Source organism: Podarcis raffonei, chromosome 3 (assembly GCF_027172205.1).
Source record: "Podarcis raffonei isolate rPodRaf1 chromosome 3, rPodRaf1.pri, whole genome shotgun sequence".
NCBI lineage: Eukaryota > Metazoa > Chordata > Lepidosauria > Squamata > Lacertidae > Podarcis > Podarcis raffonei.
The window spans coordinates 45097915-45115402 of NC_070604.1; the positions used below are offsets into that span (position 1 = coordinate 45097915).

The 17488-nt window shown below is 40.7% G+C and overlaps 2 protein-coding genes across 4 annotated transcripts in view; both read right to left on the reverse strand.

The window, feature by feature from the left end:
* Positions 1-17488, reverse strand: part of LOC128410331 (BLOC-1-related complex subunit 6-like) — a 212799-nt gene that overhangs the window by 66473 nt on the left and 128838 nt on the right. The gene's annotated exons all lie outside the window — the stretch shown is intronic.
* Positions 15062-17488, reverse strand: part of RNGTT (RNA guanylyltransferase and 5'-phosphatase) — a 116473-nt gene continuing 114046 nt past the window's right edge. For all 3 annotated transcript variants that reach the window (XM_053381442.1, XM_053381441.1, XM_053381443.1), the window contains one exon: positions 15062-16796. In XM_053381442.1, coding sequence (XP_053237417.1) covers positions 16639-16796 — 158 coding nt within the window. In that variant the 3' untranslated portion in view covers positions 15062-16638. The remainder of the gene's footprint in view (positions 16797-17488) is intronic.

Genomic DNA, 17488 nt, shown 5'->3' on the forward strand with positions numbered 1-17488 from the left:
TTAAAAAAAACTTCCCAATACAGGGCTGCCTTCAGAATACCCCGCCTTCCCTTCCACCCTGAACATGTATTCTATAGGGCAGCCATTCTACATATATAGCAGCAGCACCTCTCTACCCCAAGTATAACATTTCTATGTAAAAAGAAAATATGATGCAAGTCAGGCGGTTAAGGTCTTGCCAGTGCACAGCAAGTGAAATGCTAATGTCATCAGCCTTTGGAGCATGAAAATGCAAAAATGTAACAAAGAAAGGAGTCTTCCTTTCTTTCAACTTTCTCATATATATTCAGTCCAGGTACTACAGTGATCTCTGTATATATGTATATGTAAAAGGACAAGTTGTTATGATGAGTGTCAGAAGTGTGAATGAGCTCTAACACAGATGCCACTTACAATTTTCAGGCATGGTTTTGAATGAAAGAACAGGAGCCCAAGTGCCAATTCAATAAGGAGTTCCTCTCTGTCCATCCTGTTGTCCATCATAGGTAAAGACGCACAAGTGCAGGACAGGGGCTGAGTATATTTCTTAAATTTCTAAGCCACGTACTCCATGACAGTTGCAATAGAAAATATACATGACCAGCACCATCCCCATAATATTCTCCTATCAATTCAAATAATCATTTCATATCAATTATCAGCACTCATTCACTTTATATTGCCACCCATCAATCATGATTCCCTGGTCAGCTTACAAAGATAATACTAAAAATATAATATAGAATTATTAAAATCAGAAAGAAAGTTATTTTTAGAATTATTAAAAGTCAGAAAGAAACAGCTAACATCTTCCCTTGCAGCAGAGGCAGTATAAACAGTTCACAGTCCAGATTTGAAACAAAATTAAAAATATATGAGCGAACAAATACATTTTCTCCTGGCACTGAAAAGACCAGAGAGACAGTGCTTGCTGAGCCTTTCTGGCGAGGCTGTTCCATAGCCTGAAAAGGTCTGCTCTTTAGCCATCACTTGCCTCACGTCACTTGCCAATATACAAGCTGTCCATCATTATGAAGGTAGGAAAGAGGCGGTGCTAGCTCACCCCCTTTGCTAGAGCTCTGTGATGGATCCCAGTAGTAAGGGGCCCTTAGGACAATGAACACAGGATCAACTGAGAGAGGATCGGGGAACCGCAGCGGCTAAAGAATGCAAATTCACCATGTTCTTAAGCCCCACCCCGAAGGAGCCCAGAGGTCACCCAGAAATGGGAGACTTCTCCTGGGATCAATTAAGATGCAGGACTTTGTGCCCTGTCAGCCTAGAACACAACTTGTCCTCGTTCTTCATCTCTCCCATACAATGAAGGGCATTCACCTGCATAGGAATATGATAAAGGAAAAACCAAACTGTACCCATTTAGAGCAGAGGTGGGAAAGATCAAGCTTAGGAGTCAAATGTAGCCCTCCAGGCTTTGGGATGCTCTTCAGGCCATCACCCTTCAGCCCCAAGCACATTGTTCACCAGTCCTGCTGGGGAGTGTCAAAAAATAAGCCTCATGGGCAGTGCTTTTTTCCTAGAAAAATAAGTGCCAGTACTCACCCTGAGGTTGTTACAGGAAGTGCCATACTTTTTAACAACAAAAAAAGAAGTGCCGGTACTGTGTACCCTTTAAAAAACACAGTTTATGGGTTTCATTAAGCAGCTTCTTTCTTTAAGCCCTCTCTTAAGATAAAGTTGACCTGGCAACATCTCCCATCTTCTTGAGGAGCATTGTGGCTTGAGTCAGAATTTTCTGCATCAGGTCCAATAAAAGAAAACACTACAAGCTTTAGGGCAGGAATGGGACTGTTCTGGGGACCTCCCCATGTCGTTGGACTCAAACTCCCATCAGCCCCAGCTGGCATGTCCAGTGGTCAGATATGATAGGAGTTGGAGCCCAGCATCTGGGGGGGCCACAGATTCCCCAAACCGTTAGGATTGCCATATGTCCTCTTTTTCCAGGACACATCCTTCTTTTCCATGGGTAGAATTGTCATAGCGATCCATAGTTAAAAGTAGAAGCCAGCGAACGTGTCCTCTTTTTTGCTCTTCAAAATATGGCAATCCTAAAGTGCCTCCCTTCGAAGGAAATAATCTCTTTCTGCTCCAAGCCCCACTGACATGAATGGGAATTGTACAAAAACACAGCTTGAGCAGTTTCCAAGCATTGCAATGGGGCTTGTGCAGGAGAAATGCCTGCAGGATGCTGCACAGCTTAAAGCATGAAAAGAATATTCCCTTTTGATCTTCACCCTACAATATTTTTGGATTCCCTCTTTCTGATCAAAAGAGCTGTAAGAAATCTGCCCTACCAAGAACTCAGTTTGCTCCATGGTCTCAGATGCTGTTGCTATCTCTCTATGCAAACACAAGCAAAATGTTTCCAGTCACCCAGAGACTGGCTTGATGGTCTCATCTGCAAACAGCAACTTACGAATACAGGCTGAATCAATGGCAAATGAAAATATTTTGCAAGGTAAAGTCTGAATCAACATCTGAATTAAGAGCTTTTCAAGTGTGTCAAAAGAAGAGAATATGAACACGAATAGAAATGGGTGGCAGAAAAGGAGACTTGGGAGCCATGGATAACTAGCAGCTCAGAGTACAGTGAAAGAGGGATTATTGCTTTGGGGTTTTCTTTTTCCTAAAGAACCAAGAGAGCAAAAATATAAGGCCAACTAGATATCACTGAAATTTGCAGCCATTGAGGCTGTCAAGATATTAAATTATACAGGACACACAGGCAAGGCTGGAATATAACCTTCTGCCAAAGATTTGTTTAAGAAACATCAAAGCAGCTAAATTTAATCACATTGAGCTTAGTCTGGTATTCTCTTTCATTTTCAGCAAGTTTAGAAAATTAATAATGTTATTGGCAAACATTTATTCATATCAGCCATGCTACAACGCTAGCCTGCTTACAGTTGGAGGCCTTTGCAAATGAATATTTTAGCCACTTTCTGCCCAATTTAGAATGAAGATGTGTGTGCTTCTGACAGATAAGAAACCAGCAGCAATGGGGGGGAAATTACACTTATGAAAGCACACACCAGGATCGCCACTGAAATCTCCCTTGAATCAAATCAATTTTTTATTTTTTTTTAAAGTCTTTTCAAACTGCCACTATGCCATGGAGACCAAGTCTCAAAGTTCTGAGTACCCATCCAAATAATCTGTTGTACTAAATGACTTCCTCCATGGATCTAAGTAAATAAATTATAGAACTTCAATCACCCTTGACTACGACAGCAGTCTTTTCCCCAACATGTGAGGGTGGGGACCCAGCCCCTGGCAGGGGTGGACTTTGGTGATGTCCTAAGCAAGGACAAAAAATGCTTTTTAAATGAATCTCTCAGTAGGTACTTGTATAAATATAGGTGGTGATAAACATTTTGCACCCCCTTGGCTTGGTGCCCAGTGTAGTGGGAACCTACACTGAGATTAGCTGCCCCCGACCAGTCTCAGATGGGCTCTATCTTCCTCTGTCCTCCCTCTTTCGGTATCTGCACATCTCTCTCGCTCACTTTTCTTGTGCAGACCACTGCCTAAAAGAAGCCACCAGCTGCAGGAAAAAACACCAGCCCTATAACAAGGCAGATGCAGCACTCCAGGGTGAGGTGGGGCTTTCATCTGGACTTAGATTATAAAGCTCTGCCAATTGTTTCTCAGGCAACATGTTCTGCAGGACTATTAACCATGGTCCTGAACCAGTATTTTGGTCCCTGTCCAAGTTCCTCACCTTCTTTTATCTTCCTCTGTTACACAACCGCAGGCCTACTGGCCTACATCTTGCTTGGCCCACCACTTCCTTTGATGGTGGGCATCATACTGGATCAAAATACATTTCTCCTCTTCCTTTCATGATGTACCAAGTTTGCATAGTCTTGGCTGAAAGGAAAGGCAATGATACCGAAAGGAGCAAGAACATTTAAAAACTGTGATGGTGGTGCCCTAACCTTCTTTCAGTCACCAGCTAAACACCTTTGACTTAACACATGTTGTGCTGCATACTTATGGGGCTTGTTGAATTTCAAAATTATTCCAACGTTTTAAGCAATGGTATGGTACTAGTTTATTGGGTCAACTGTATGATTTCCCAAATAATTTACACCCTACTAATTATTACAGCACCTTGTGCACCCTAAACCTCCCAGGCAGCATCCCCAGGCTAAACTACCCAGGCAAAGAATGAAGGGAGTTCATTACCTACAGAGAGAGAGATACATCTGAGTGCTGTCCATTGTCTTGTGCTTGCAGAAAAGGGAGAGACCATACATTTCAATAAAGACATAAAAGAGGCATGAGCATCAATAGATGCTATTTTACGTACTTGCAAATTAAGCTCCAAAGTTTAATATTGTTCTGCCACTGATTATTTTTGCAGAACACCAGCAGAGGCACACTCATTCATGTGAATAAGTACTAACTGCCTACAAAATTACCATTGATTTGAAAGAATTGATTTCTCTACACCAGTAGCGCATTAAATCTTTTTTTAAGGAATACATTTTCTGTGGAGCAGAAAGCAAAGTGTAAGTTGACTTAAAAAAAATAAAAAAGATTCAATTCCTCAATTGTCTTCTGTTTGAATGGCCTCCCCCCTCCCCCCCCCCCACATTTATCTTATTTAATGGCTATTTTATTGTCATGTGTTTATTTTCTTGTGAGTGAAAATTTATTAGATTCACAGATTTGAAGACCAGAGGACCAACAAGGCAAAGACAATCCACATGCAGAAATAGGAGCTAGATTGCTCTTTTTGGATTCCTACCCCCTGAAGAATAGCAGAAAGTGGGGCAATGCATGTGCATAGCCTTTGGGCCGGAGGTGCACCAAGGAGCTCTGATAATCTGGCTGGGCATGGGAGACATTTAACCCAGGTAGGCCCAACTCCTCTGCATCAGCTGCCATCTGAATTGCCAGCATCAATCATTTAATTAATTAGCAGGCAAGAAATCCCTGTAAGCAACAATGTGTAAATTACGATGATGCTGTACATTAGGATCTCCACATTAGGGCCCATAAATCAAATACTGTTTATTTTTGTATTAACAGCCATTTATGTGCTGTCCCCAAACAGTGCTCTCTGGAAATAATAAAGCATACAATAAATAAAAAATGGAACAATAAAAGAAGTAAACAAATTATAGCTTAAACACTTGGCATTAAAAAACACACACCAAACATCAGCAGGGGGTAAAACAGCATCATGAATATTATACAGCGGACCTAAAATTGGATGGATTCAAAAAGTTCACCATTTAAAAGCCTGCATAAATAAAAAGGTATTCATCTGGTACCAAAAAGAACACAAAAAATCTGCCTCTCTGGTAGGGCATTCCATAATCTGAGTGCTGCCTCTGAAGCCCTTTCCCCAGTAGTCTTGGGTACAGTGATGGTTCAATTAATAAAAAAAGCTTTCTGCTTTGCATGCTGTGTTAAGGGCTTTCGATGTTCACAGACACTCCAAAATGTCAGGAAATTGCAGCTAAAGGCCACACCATTAGCAGATGCATTATTTAGACCATATGGAGATAGCATGATATGGAATGCTGCCGCTTCACCACTACATTGGAGGTGGATGGCTGTCAGTGGCAGAAGAGTGGACCAATATGTCATATTTGTCTGTACACTGAAACAGACACATGGAATCTATACAACTGAAGCCTTCCCCGCCCCGCCCCCCAATCGCTTAATATTTCCAAGAGGGCAAATTGAAAATCTGGAAAATTTACTCGGTTAAAACAAAAGCCGGTTAGAGCATTTCAAAGCAATGCCAAGTCCCTTGCGATTAAGTCTTCTTGTGAAGTTCTGCAATCCATAATTGATTAAGCACCTATCCTTCACAGCAGCTGACACACTTGTCCAACGCGTAGCATGAGGAATCATGCACGGGTAATTAAAGGAGCAGAAAGCTTCCGCTTGCTGTGAAGATGGCAAATTTCTACTGCGCAATCGTTTAAAATGAATGCTAAGCAAGGCATTAACATTAATACAATGCCAAATGATGTGAAGCAACTCACCCATGTTGGAATTAAACAGAAACTAAAAATATTGACTCTTCAGAATATGATCAAATTAGCCCAGTAGGGCATTGTGAGATGGTTATAACTTGCTCACGCAAGGCTGCAAAGGTGTGGTGGGAGAGAAAGATGGTGTCACATGTTGGAGGTAACAGTGATTTAGGGTCAGTGCAGACCCAACTTCCATTGCACTATAGCTCCTCTTCCATCACATCTAATGTGTGGACAGCAGGCAGGCACATCCGGTGTGGGAGGCAGTGCCACCTGCTCTCCCACCTGCTCTAAACAGTTGAATCCTCATGCGCATCACTGCCAATGATAGAAGCATCCCACTGTCTCACAGTAAATTGCATTTTATCACAGTGGCAGATCATTTTAGTGAGGGCTATTATGAATATACTCATCATTAGGAAAGATAGGGGTTGAGGTTTTAATTATGCACAATAGTCAAACTTAACCACTAGACTCTGTGACTAGAAAACTCAGTATAATTTCACTCCATAGGTTGAGACTGGAAATAGGGAGGAGTGATTGCCTCCCTATTCCAAAATGGGATAGTTATGTTGGGTTTTTGAGCCCCTTGAGCATCTGCTACAGCCTCCTCCTCCTACTACCCCCTAGATAAAAAAAGTTACCTTGGGGAAGACAGCAGGGTAGTTGTGGCAGGTGGTTCCATAGATGTAGTTGTACAGAGCATCTTTTTCTCACTGGGGATCTTAGGACTAGTCACATCCCACCTCAACGGGGGTGGGAATCTCCACACATCTGTGGGAACACCCACTGCTGTCTCCATTCCTTTCCCTATCACCTTTCCCAAGGTAGCTTCTTCACAATCTACTGGCATATAAATCTGTAGTAGATACATCACAAAGAACACTGCCAAAAATAAATATAAATATTACAACTGCAGAAGGCAGATTTGTCAAGAAACTATGTTTAAACCTTGTAGTGCATACTGTTGTTTACGCGCCAAGCTGAACAAATGTCCAATCACCTAGACCAGGGATGGGGAAAGTGTAGCCCTCTCTATGTTTTGGTCTTCAGCTCCCATCAGAAGGATATATTCATAAACCAGCCTGGTCAATGTTCAGGGATGATGGGAGTCCAACAACATCTGGACTCTGGAGGGTTACACTGGTTCCTTACCCATGAGTTAGGCTTTGCCCAGTAAATGCAATTCTCCAAGAAAGAAATCAAAGGCAGCATAGAAAAAATCAAGACATTCAAGGGTACAGGAAGCTGTCAAAAGGGCAAATCATTAAAGGATATTCTTAACATTGAACTTTGCATCTTGTACGAAATTAAAGAGAAGGTATTTTAAGTCCATGTGAGGGCTGATCTTATCTAACAGTCAGCTATGAATATCATTACCACATTTGGGTATTTGCAGACAGCCTCTGTGTCATGAAAGTACAACAGTTTATTAAATAAAAGACAGGCATCTCTCTATACAAAGCTCAGGCAAAGCTGGAATGAAGAGTCCTGAGTCATTATTCTTTTTTTTTTACATGGCTGTGGAGCTTAATGGCTTTGGAACTATGCACCTTGCCCTCCTCCCCATGAATTCAGATGCCAGAAATGTTTCTTCTTGTGTACATACAGGCATTTAACAGGTCAGTTATCAACCTAGAGTGACAACCAAGGCATAAGAAAAAGACAGATTCTGTATTCTTCCCATTAACTCCCTTTTCAAATTATCCTATGATCACAGTACCTTATGAGCATTCACAATGTTACCTGAAAGATGGGACTAGCTGAAACAGTAGGAAGAACATCCAAGAAGAATGAGGGAGAAAATCCATAATCCTATGGACAATTTCCTCGGAGCAAGCCCCATTCAACTTAAGTTTGGCTTCCTTCTGAGTAAACATGTATAGGTTTGTCCAGTTATTGACTTACTTTACTTGGACCTTAATCAAAACCTTACTGTGCTACTAATCTAGATGGAGCTAAAGGAATGTAAGAAGGAGTTGAATCCAAACATGTTGTTGGAATTCAATATACAAATGTGAGTACATTTAAGCTAATTCATTCCCCAAATTGAAAAAGACTCAAATTGTTAAGTATATTCTGCCCAACAAATCCTAATTTTTTTTAAAAAAAAACAACCAGCGCATATTAGTTAATGTCTATGGATTACACACTCTCTGTACTTAACATAGGAATAGGGCAGTTTTACCAATGTCATTTTTTGAAACCAGACTTTTGCTTTACCAGTAAGATATATCCATCTATTTACATAAAGTATAGGCAACTTTAGGCACATTTCTGAGTCATATTTGTGAATGGTTATGGCTCATTTATAAAAAGCAATTATGGGAGCACCAATCTGAAATGGGAACTGTGAAGTAAGGAATGGGGGATATTACAAATAGGTCATTGGCAACATGTTTTAGTTTTTTTATACAGAATGTATTGGATTATCTCCAGAAAGGTAAATTGAGATTAAACAGGAGGAAATTTAGGGTGGCATTTTTAGGCCAATGATGTTGTGTGGCTCCTGCAAAAAACTTCCATGTTTGAGAAGAGTAGCGATCCCAGAATAAAAGTAAGGGGAAATGTCTGTGTGTCTTATGGAGAGAATGTGTGGTCCCTGGAGCCGAATCGCCCAAGTGCAACGCCCGCCGTTGTCCCGCCCTCCCGGTTTGGCGGCGGCCTCCCCTTTCCCCTGAAAGGTTTGGGAGTGGTGGGCAGGCTGTGCGATGTTGCCTCACGCTCCCGAGCTGCTCTCTTTGAGAGAGGCTTTGCCAATGGCCTCCCCTTTCCCCTGATGGCTCTGGGGATGCTGGCTGGAGGATGGCGAGAAGAGGCAGCTGCCGAAAGAGGGGAGGAAGAGGACGGAGAGGAGGGGGACCGAGAAGTGGGGCGAGGGGAGAGGAGGTAGGTTGCCGCGAGTGGAGAGTCTTGGTAGAGGGCAAAGGAAAGGCAGCAGCGAAGGGGAGAAATTGCAGAAGTCCCCTGAGGAGTTTGGGTGAAGGGGACGGAGAGGAGGCGGCTGGAAAAGGGGCCTGTGCTGGAGGGGGAGAAAAAAGTGGGGAGAAGGAAAGCCTCATATGGCTGGCGGGTGCGCAGCTTCCCTCCCATGCCTCTGCGGGGATCGCTCTCCTCCTGAGGAGACTGTGATTCAGATTTTTTTTTTTCTTGTTTTCCTCCTCTAATAACTAGGTGCATCTTATGATCAGGTGTGTCTTATGGAGTGAAAAATATGGTACCCATCTGGAAGCACCCAGTAGCATGAGGTAACAATTAAGGTAGCAAATGCAGCTTATCCATCATGTGTATATGATCTATCCCAGGGACTATGTGGAATTTAATATTAGCATACCCTAAAGAACCCAGCAGCCATTTTGATTAAAGAAAATCTAAAGATCTATATACAAAACTACTGCTATAGTTCCTAGGTTTGCAGCGCACAGTAGAGACAAAGAAAAATGTTGTTTCCAAATCTCATTGGGAATGAAAGCATATGAATCTGAAGCAATGCTATTTCCCCAGGCTATCATTTTCCAAAAGATACTTGACTTCAGAGACCCAATACTTCAAAATTCCGCTCATATAGCCCACAGATATTCCAATCTTTTAGTAGTCCTCAACAGTTATCTAGACATCTCTTCATTTCATGCTTTTGCTTTCTATGCTGAAACATAATTTAACATTTTCTACTTATACACACACACACACAGAGAGAGAGAGAGAGAGAGAGAGAGAGAGAGAGAGAGAGAGAGAGATATTGTGTTATGACTGTCTAACATAATTGAAATTGCCATAGGGTTATCCACTTGAATAGGCATACAGGATAGATAAAATAAATAGGTATCTAGAGATATCTTGAATTCTCCTGAAGACAACATATGGATAATGCTCTCTTCACATTTCCTGTAACTGAACATGCAATTAGAAACACAGAACTTCCCTCCATGCTACAATTGTCATTTTTAATAGATCTGCCACATTTAAAAAGCAGATCTCATAGCATAGCCTCCCCTCACATAGGCACACCTGAAAAATGTGTCTGGGATAAATTAAATAATCTAAATATGCTAATTCCTGAATAGTTTCTATAAATATGAATTTCTTTTGTAACTATAGACATTTTAGAACAAGCCCGTTTTTATTTTTAAGCCTTCAACATTTCTGGCAATTCTTTTTAATTTTACCATCTACACACTCAGAATATATTACCAACTTCAAATACAATATCCCAAAATGAACTGTGTTTCTCATAATTTTAATGTAGGTTTATTTTTCTCTGTGTGTTTATATAATATTTATATATTTGGGAAAAAACTATATCCCACATTCATATAGAAAAATTCTGTATCCCATATTTTTAAGATTCCCTTTTCTACAGCACTTGACATATTTTCAGTGGATATAATTCTCCCTCTCTAGAATTCACTTTGCCACCCAAATGGGTGGTGGTGTCATCAGAGCTATTAGTTTCCTTCACTATTCTCTTGAAGGAAGGGATGGGCTCATGTCCATGGGTCCCTTGCTTCTTTTTAACACAAGCCAGTTTTTCACAGCCACTGCCTACAACTAAAGTTGAGTTAAAATAACGCTGCCCAGTAGGACAAAAAAAAAAAAAGAACTCCTGTTATAGGTGCCCAGGATGCCATCCTAAATCCCATTTCTGTGTATTATTGTTCTGAGTTGATCTCATGTCATGTTCCATTTGGGGAAATGTTAACTTTCATACCTGCCTCCAGAAGTGCTATTTTTCTAGAAAAAGAGGTGCAGGAACTCACCATGGCCTCCCTTGTTTCTCTTAGAATGGAAATGGTGCCCACCTGAGAGGTGCCAGAACTGTGTTCTGGAAAGTTCCAGCTGGGGGGAGGGGTTTGAAGCTTTGCCTTCATAAATGGCACTTCATCTACCTCATATGCAGTGGAGGCTGGTCTAATGGAATTACTGGGGAATGCCACCCCCTACTGAAAACGAAATATTCTCCTCAAACCTCACAGTCGCACCTCTCCTGCCCCCCCCCCCCATTGTATACTTACATGAACTTACAGAGGCATTTCTGTCCATCTTATTGTCCTCTGGCCATTCAGCTCTATCTACCACTCCTAAGCCAAAAAGTACAACTATAGCAAGAAAAACCAAGTGACTGATCAGGTAGCCCAAGTCCTATCCATAGTTTCTTCCATGCTTTCCAGGCACAGTCCACACTTTTAAAGCCCAGTGTCTGAGTTTTAAGCAAACAGCAATTGAGAGAGATGGCCTGTGTATGTGTTGCAACAAATTCTGTATCAGCCATTTCCCTATACAGTGGTACCTCAGGTAAAGAACTTAATTCGTTCCAGAGGTCTGTTCTTAACGTGAAACTGTTCTTAACCTGAAGCACCACTTTAGCTAATGGGGCCTCCTTCTGCCGTTGCGCCGCCAGAGAACGATTTCTGTTCTCATCCTGAAGCAAAGTTCTTAACCTGAGGTAATATTTCTGGATTAGCGGAGTCTGTAACCTGAAGCGTATGTAACCTGAGGTACCACTGTATTCACTTATTAAAAGCTGCTGTAGCTGCTGGGTGGAATAGAGCAGGTAAGGTAGATCCAAGCCACATGCAGTTCCACAGTATTTCCAGAAAGGGTTGTGTGGATCTGCTTCCAACAAGCCCCTCCCCTAGCAGGAAATTTATATTGAATGCATAGGAATCGAGAAAAATGCTGTTACACAATTATTTCTACCTAGGGTTGCCTTATTCCAAAGAGCAAAAAAGAGGACACACATTTGTAGGTGGGGCAGGAGGGGGGGGGAGGAAGAAAAATAGTAGTAATAGTGCATGTGCAGGTGTATTGAAATATTTAATAATGGTAACTAAAAATTAAAATGACATACCCTCCCAACATTTTGTGAGACCATGGGTTGCCCCCTCCATGCTGCTAACCCCTTCCTTGCTCCCTCCTTCCCTCCCTTCTCTTACCTTTGCTGTCTTCGGCCTCCTGCTCACAAGATGGTGTGTCTCCAAAAGATGTGAGGCTAAGTGGCCCCAGGAAGGTTGCACCAGCCCGGCAGCCGCCAGACACAACACAAAGCCTAGAGCGACCCCAGGAAGCCTGTGTGAGGCCTGGCTGCCACCGGAAACAACTCAAGGTCTAAGTGAGCCCCGGAAGGCCACACGAGGCCTCACCACAGTGAGTCCTAGGTGACCCTGGTACAAATAGTACAAAAAATAAAAATACAAACCCAGACGTTTTGCAAAATATAAAAAATTCACCTGGATGATTTTACCTTTGAAAAAGAGGACATGTGCAGGTGCATGGCAATCCTATTTCTACCTTGCTCTAAAACAGAGTGCTTCAGCTCTGTGCCTGTCTGGATATGACTACACATCCTTTTCCAAACCTGGAAGATATTCTCCCAAATATCAGACATAATAGAGGTTGATTGTGATTAGTCTGATGTGATGAAGTCTGCACATAAGCAGACATTATCACTTCACATTTTCAGGACTGAGCCATGCATTGTAAATATGTTCTGCTGTGCTCTGATGTGCCCTGGCTCAAATGAAACAATCGTTTTGGTCTGTTGTTTGGGACTGCATAATCTTTTCAATTTAGGGGGGAAATATTTTGGATAATGAAAAGCCGGATTGATTTGGGAGAGGGTGAGGAAAACTGCATGCAACTGGAAGCACATTTTCATCACATTTTAAACATTTTTGTTTAGCTTTTTAGCAACATATGTATAAACAATAAATGAATTCCAAAACGTACACATCATTTGGTACGACTTACCATAATTTCTAAATAAGAGGTATGGAGTCAATCTTGTCTGAAAATCATGATTGAGCCCTCTTACATGGAAGCTCTTTCCTGTCCTTAGATATGCAGAGAAGAATTTGATATTTGGTTTTTTTTAGTGATGTTGATGGTGTTTTAGAGGAGACAGTGGTACTCTGTGCATGTGTAATAGCCTGTGCTATTTTTCCAGAAAAAGAGATGCTGGAACTCACAATGAACACCTCCATTGTTCTCTTATAATGGCAATGGTGCCCACCTGAAAATTGCCGGAACTCAGTTCTGGCAATTTCTGGTTCAAAAAAGCCCTGGTAATGGCACACTTTCCTAAATAAATGCTATTGTGATGAAAACAGAAAGGATAAAAATTGCAGTCCTACCAAGTCAACATCTTACCGGACACCGCTGCTTGGTTGTGAAACAGGCAAATAAATCCAGAAGCCTCTTTGGGAACTATAGCTTATTTTCAGCTTATTTAGTTGTCTGTTCTGAGTGAAATCGCTCCCACTTCAGTATGGTTGGCTCGTGGCCGATTCAAACATGCATATTTGACGGGGTACAGCACTCACAATGGATTCACATGCCAGGCTTGCTTTTCAGCATAGGAGCCAAATCAGTATAAAAAATGTATAGACAGGGTGGCTGCTCTCATTACAAAATAAAATATCTCCTGGGGCACAAAATGAGGTGAAACCCTAACGAAGAAACTCTGCCTTTGAGTTTCTTCCCTTTCCAAGAGCCTTTACAGATGCATCTGGCTCCTCCTATCCTTCATAGGATTTCTCAATGTAACTACCATTCCTCTCTCCAGTAATCACAGAAAAGCTAACTGAAAAGTTTCATTGCCATCCTGCCAACCTCTATACATGACACTGATGACTGGTCATCACTAAGAATGGACCTGTTGGTTTTTTTGATCTTTTCCTTTAATCAGGCAACTTAATTTATTCCTCATTTTTGTCTAGCAGGAGGCAATTTTATCAGCTGGGATCTGTCAGCTCTCTTCAGCCTCTTTTCTGAAAATGAGCTCTGCCAATGTAAATTCCTTTTTGGAATATAGTCTGTGGCTACAGATTTGCTTGGTTCATTTTATCCATTTAAGAAGCTATTATTTCTACCATTATTCTTGCAGAGAATTGAATTATTTCATCTTACTGCTTGCTGTTCAGTTTTTCTAGATTATGTTGTACATGTACACAAATCAGCAGGCTTGAAAATGATTGGAATAAATTAAGTAATAACTTCATTTCAGAGAAAGCTCTGCCTTAAGATGGAACGTAGTATAAATCAGGGGTGGATAACCTGCAGCCCACCATGCCTTGGGCTCTGGCACCCCCTTCTTGACCCCACCCAGCCGTGAAGCTTAACAAAAAAAAGGGCCCCCATTTGTAAATGAGACCTATTTCCCCCCTTAAACTGAACTACCATTATTTTAGATAACTGACTTCCCTCAAATATTTAAAATATATTTTGCAGCAGAATGTAATGACATTTTCCTGGAATGTCATTGAATGCAAATGTTCTGCATTACTTTATTTTTAAAAAACCAGCCCACTTAAGCTTCCTTTTATGTGGTCCAGTCAACTTTTCTGCTGCTGATGACTTCGGTCTCAGACAAATGGAGGCCTTGCCCTGATTAAGGCAAGCTGGTCCAACTGAAATTGTGTTTAGGATTATTCTTTCATCTGTTTCTCATGGAAGCCTCTTGTTCTTTTATAGCTTCAGCTAAGTCAAGGCTTTCACCCTTTGGAAAGAAAATGTGAAGCATCTATTCAGCTCCCCCGACCCACAAATGCAAGGGTGAGAGCAAATTTAAAAGGCAAAATGCATTTGTACAAGTGAAATGGAAATCTCATTAATTCAATATAACCATTAATAATGTGAATGAGGACACAAGCAATGGGCATCATTTATGAAAATAATAAATACTGGTACGAAGCTATGGATCTAGAAGCATTTAAGTCATAACCAGCTGTTACAGCATGCTAGAATACTGAAAGACAGGATAAATATTAGTAATAGATATTTAAAATTTACACGTATTATTTGCAACATAGCTGAAAGGTTGCTATTACCATAAGAGCCCAAATGGCACTAGAAATCATGTTATGCTGTACCTGCACGACAGAGCTTTAAATCTAGGGCAAAACAATTTTATCCATTTAGAAACTTACATTTTATCCATGAGTGCAAAGTGATTGCATAGCTTTTCACATCTATTTATAAGGCTGGTGGGAAACTACTGCTTAAGTGGCAGCTATCTTCTATAGGTGAACAGGAATACATGTGAGTAAAATAATTTTTGGTCAAATTTCAACTTCTCAAGAAGAATAAACTTATTTTATCTGTTCAGTGCCCAGAAAGATAAATGTAACATTTTAATAGACAGGTTCCAAAATGGCTACTGAACAAAGCATAAAATGCATTTTCATGTATAAAAACAGGGGGGGAAATATTAAAACTTTTAAATATTTCCTAATATAAACACCATTTGGTTATCATTACATAACAAATAAAGTTTTCGCAGATCAGTAGCTAGCTGAATGCCTAAGTGACTTATACATATCAATAAGTATAAACAATCAAAATACTAAATGGCTTATTTTACAGTCAGCTTGTGAAATGCTATTACATTTGTTCCTAGATCTTAAACATGTAATAATTGCTCCAGGTCTAAATAATGTGGCTTCTCTGTAGTGATGGAATAACTAATAAATTTGCTATACATTAGCAAAAACCAGGAAAACTGTTTAATTCATATTTTTAAACTACAATCACTGGATGAGAATACTCATAACCAGCATTTGCCAACATAGTGCCCCCCATATATGTGAGACTAGCTGAGGGCTGGCGGGGGGAGGGCTGAAGCCAAAACCACTGAAGGCCACTAGACTAGGGAAGAAGACTGCTCTTGTTTGGTACCTAACATGGCTCTTGCTTTAAAAATAGGAGGTGTAGGGGTTCCTAATGCTACTTTCAGCAACAAAACTTTACCTTTTTCTATTAAAGTTTCTAAGAGGCCATTGCCCTGGAAGGGAAACCACACTTCACTTCTATTCATCTCCTCAAGTATCTCCTGGAATTTCCCCCAACATTTTCGCCACAGAATTATTGCAGTGTCATTAACATGGTTAGCGTACACATCAACATGATGAACATCTTTTGACATAATCCATTTACAGCTGCTGTACAGAAATTAAGCTTTGCTTTTTCATATGGAGGATTGATTGTGCCTACCAAAGCATAAACCTAAAATGTGATATTAAAAAGAGCGTTAACAGATGAATGTGGTTCTTCAGACTAAACAAAAAACAAAACCCAATACCTATCCAAAAGGATTTACACAACTTGTGTTACTTCTTTAATATAAAAATGGGGGTTTTTTTCTAAAAAAAATTAATAAAACCTGATAAACTTTTATTTTAAAGAGTACACTGCATGAACATTTGCTGCCGTTTGTCTTTAAACATGAGCCTAAGAAACATAAGAGAACTATGCTAAATAAAACAAAGCAACAAATCTTAACTGGTTAGAGGCAACATCACACTCTTTGCAACACCACTTGGAAAAAGAAAAGGGCCGCTTTGTCATGGCTTCACAGTTCCAGTTTACTAGTATAAAACGTTAGATTTGAAAGGTACCTATCAAACAAGGTGGCTTTCCATTGATTCTACACTTTTTTTTTTCATCTAACCCTTTGGATTAAATCTGTTCTCAGTTTCCACAAAGCAATATTCAACTTGTCAAGTACAAAACAAATCTGAGTCCATGATGTGGCATTCCAAAAAAAATGCACATAAGTATTTACAGGGTGTTTACAATAACTTTTTGCAAATGTCCCACACACATCATTTTGTAGAACTGTAAACAACACGGTATTCTCTCAGTCTTTAAATCACGGCCGTGGTCTTTTAGGAGGTGGCGGTGGCATGAGTTCAGTGTCAGGATCCAGGTGATGCTTGCGGGTCTGTCCTGGAGCTGCTGCTGTACATTTTTCAATGAAGTCAAAAAGGATTTCCTTTGTCACTGGATGTCGTATGCTATTACACACAGCTGTCGGAGGTGCGGGGAGAGAAACACAGTCAAATAACTATGTGATAATAACACATTTGAATAGTCATGGGATAAAGCCAACTTTTCCTAAGTTGAATATAGCTAGTCAATTTAGGGCATCCCTCCTAAGCAGTAGGCGATTGGCATGGTCCACACATAATATTAAGCCAGGATATCATGTGATTTAAACAAGCCTCAGGGAGTCCAGAAGTAGCACTCCTGTTCCGCTCTCAGCCAAGAGACTGTACAAACCAAAATTTGGTTTCCTGTTTTCTGATTCTGGTCATTATACACAAACCAGGAACTATCGTTTAAAAGAAACAGGTCAGCTTTATAACCCATATTTTAAAGCTGGCTTGTTTTGCAAATGACCTCTGTAGTAAGTTATAAACATTACATGTACAGTATGGAAGTACCCTAAAAGCAGTGTTGATCCAAATATTTCATGATGAACAGAAATGTCACAAAGTTGTCCTATTATGGAGTGAATCACACTCCCTCAATTACACAGGGTTGTATCCAATGAAGTCATCTCACTTACACAACATAACTCCAGCCCATGAGTCTCCCAAATCTGTTCTGGAGGGTTGAAAGACCCCCAGAACAAATCTGGAGGCTGCACAAAGGAAGGGAAGATGCAGACGTTCCATTGCATAAAGTGAAGTCCTTGCATGAACAGGACAACTTTGTTG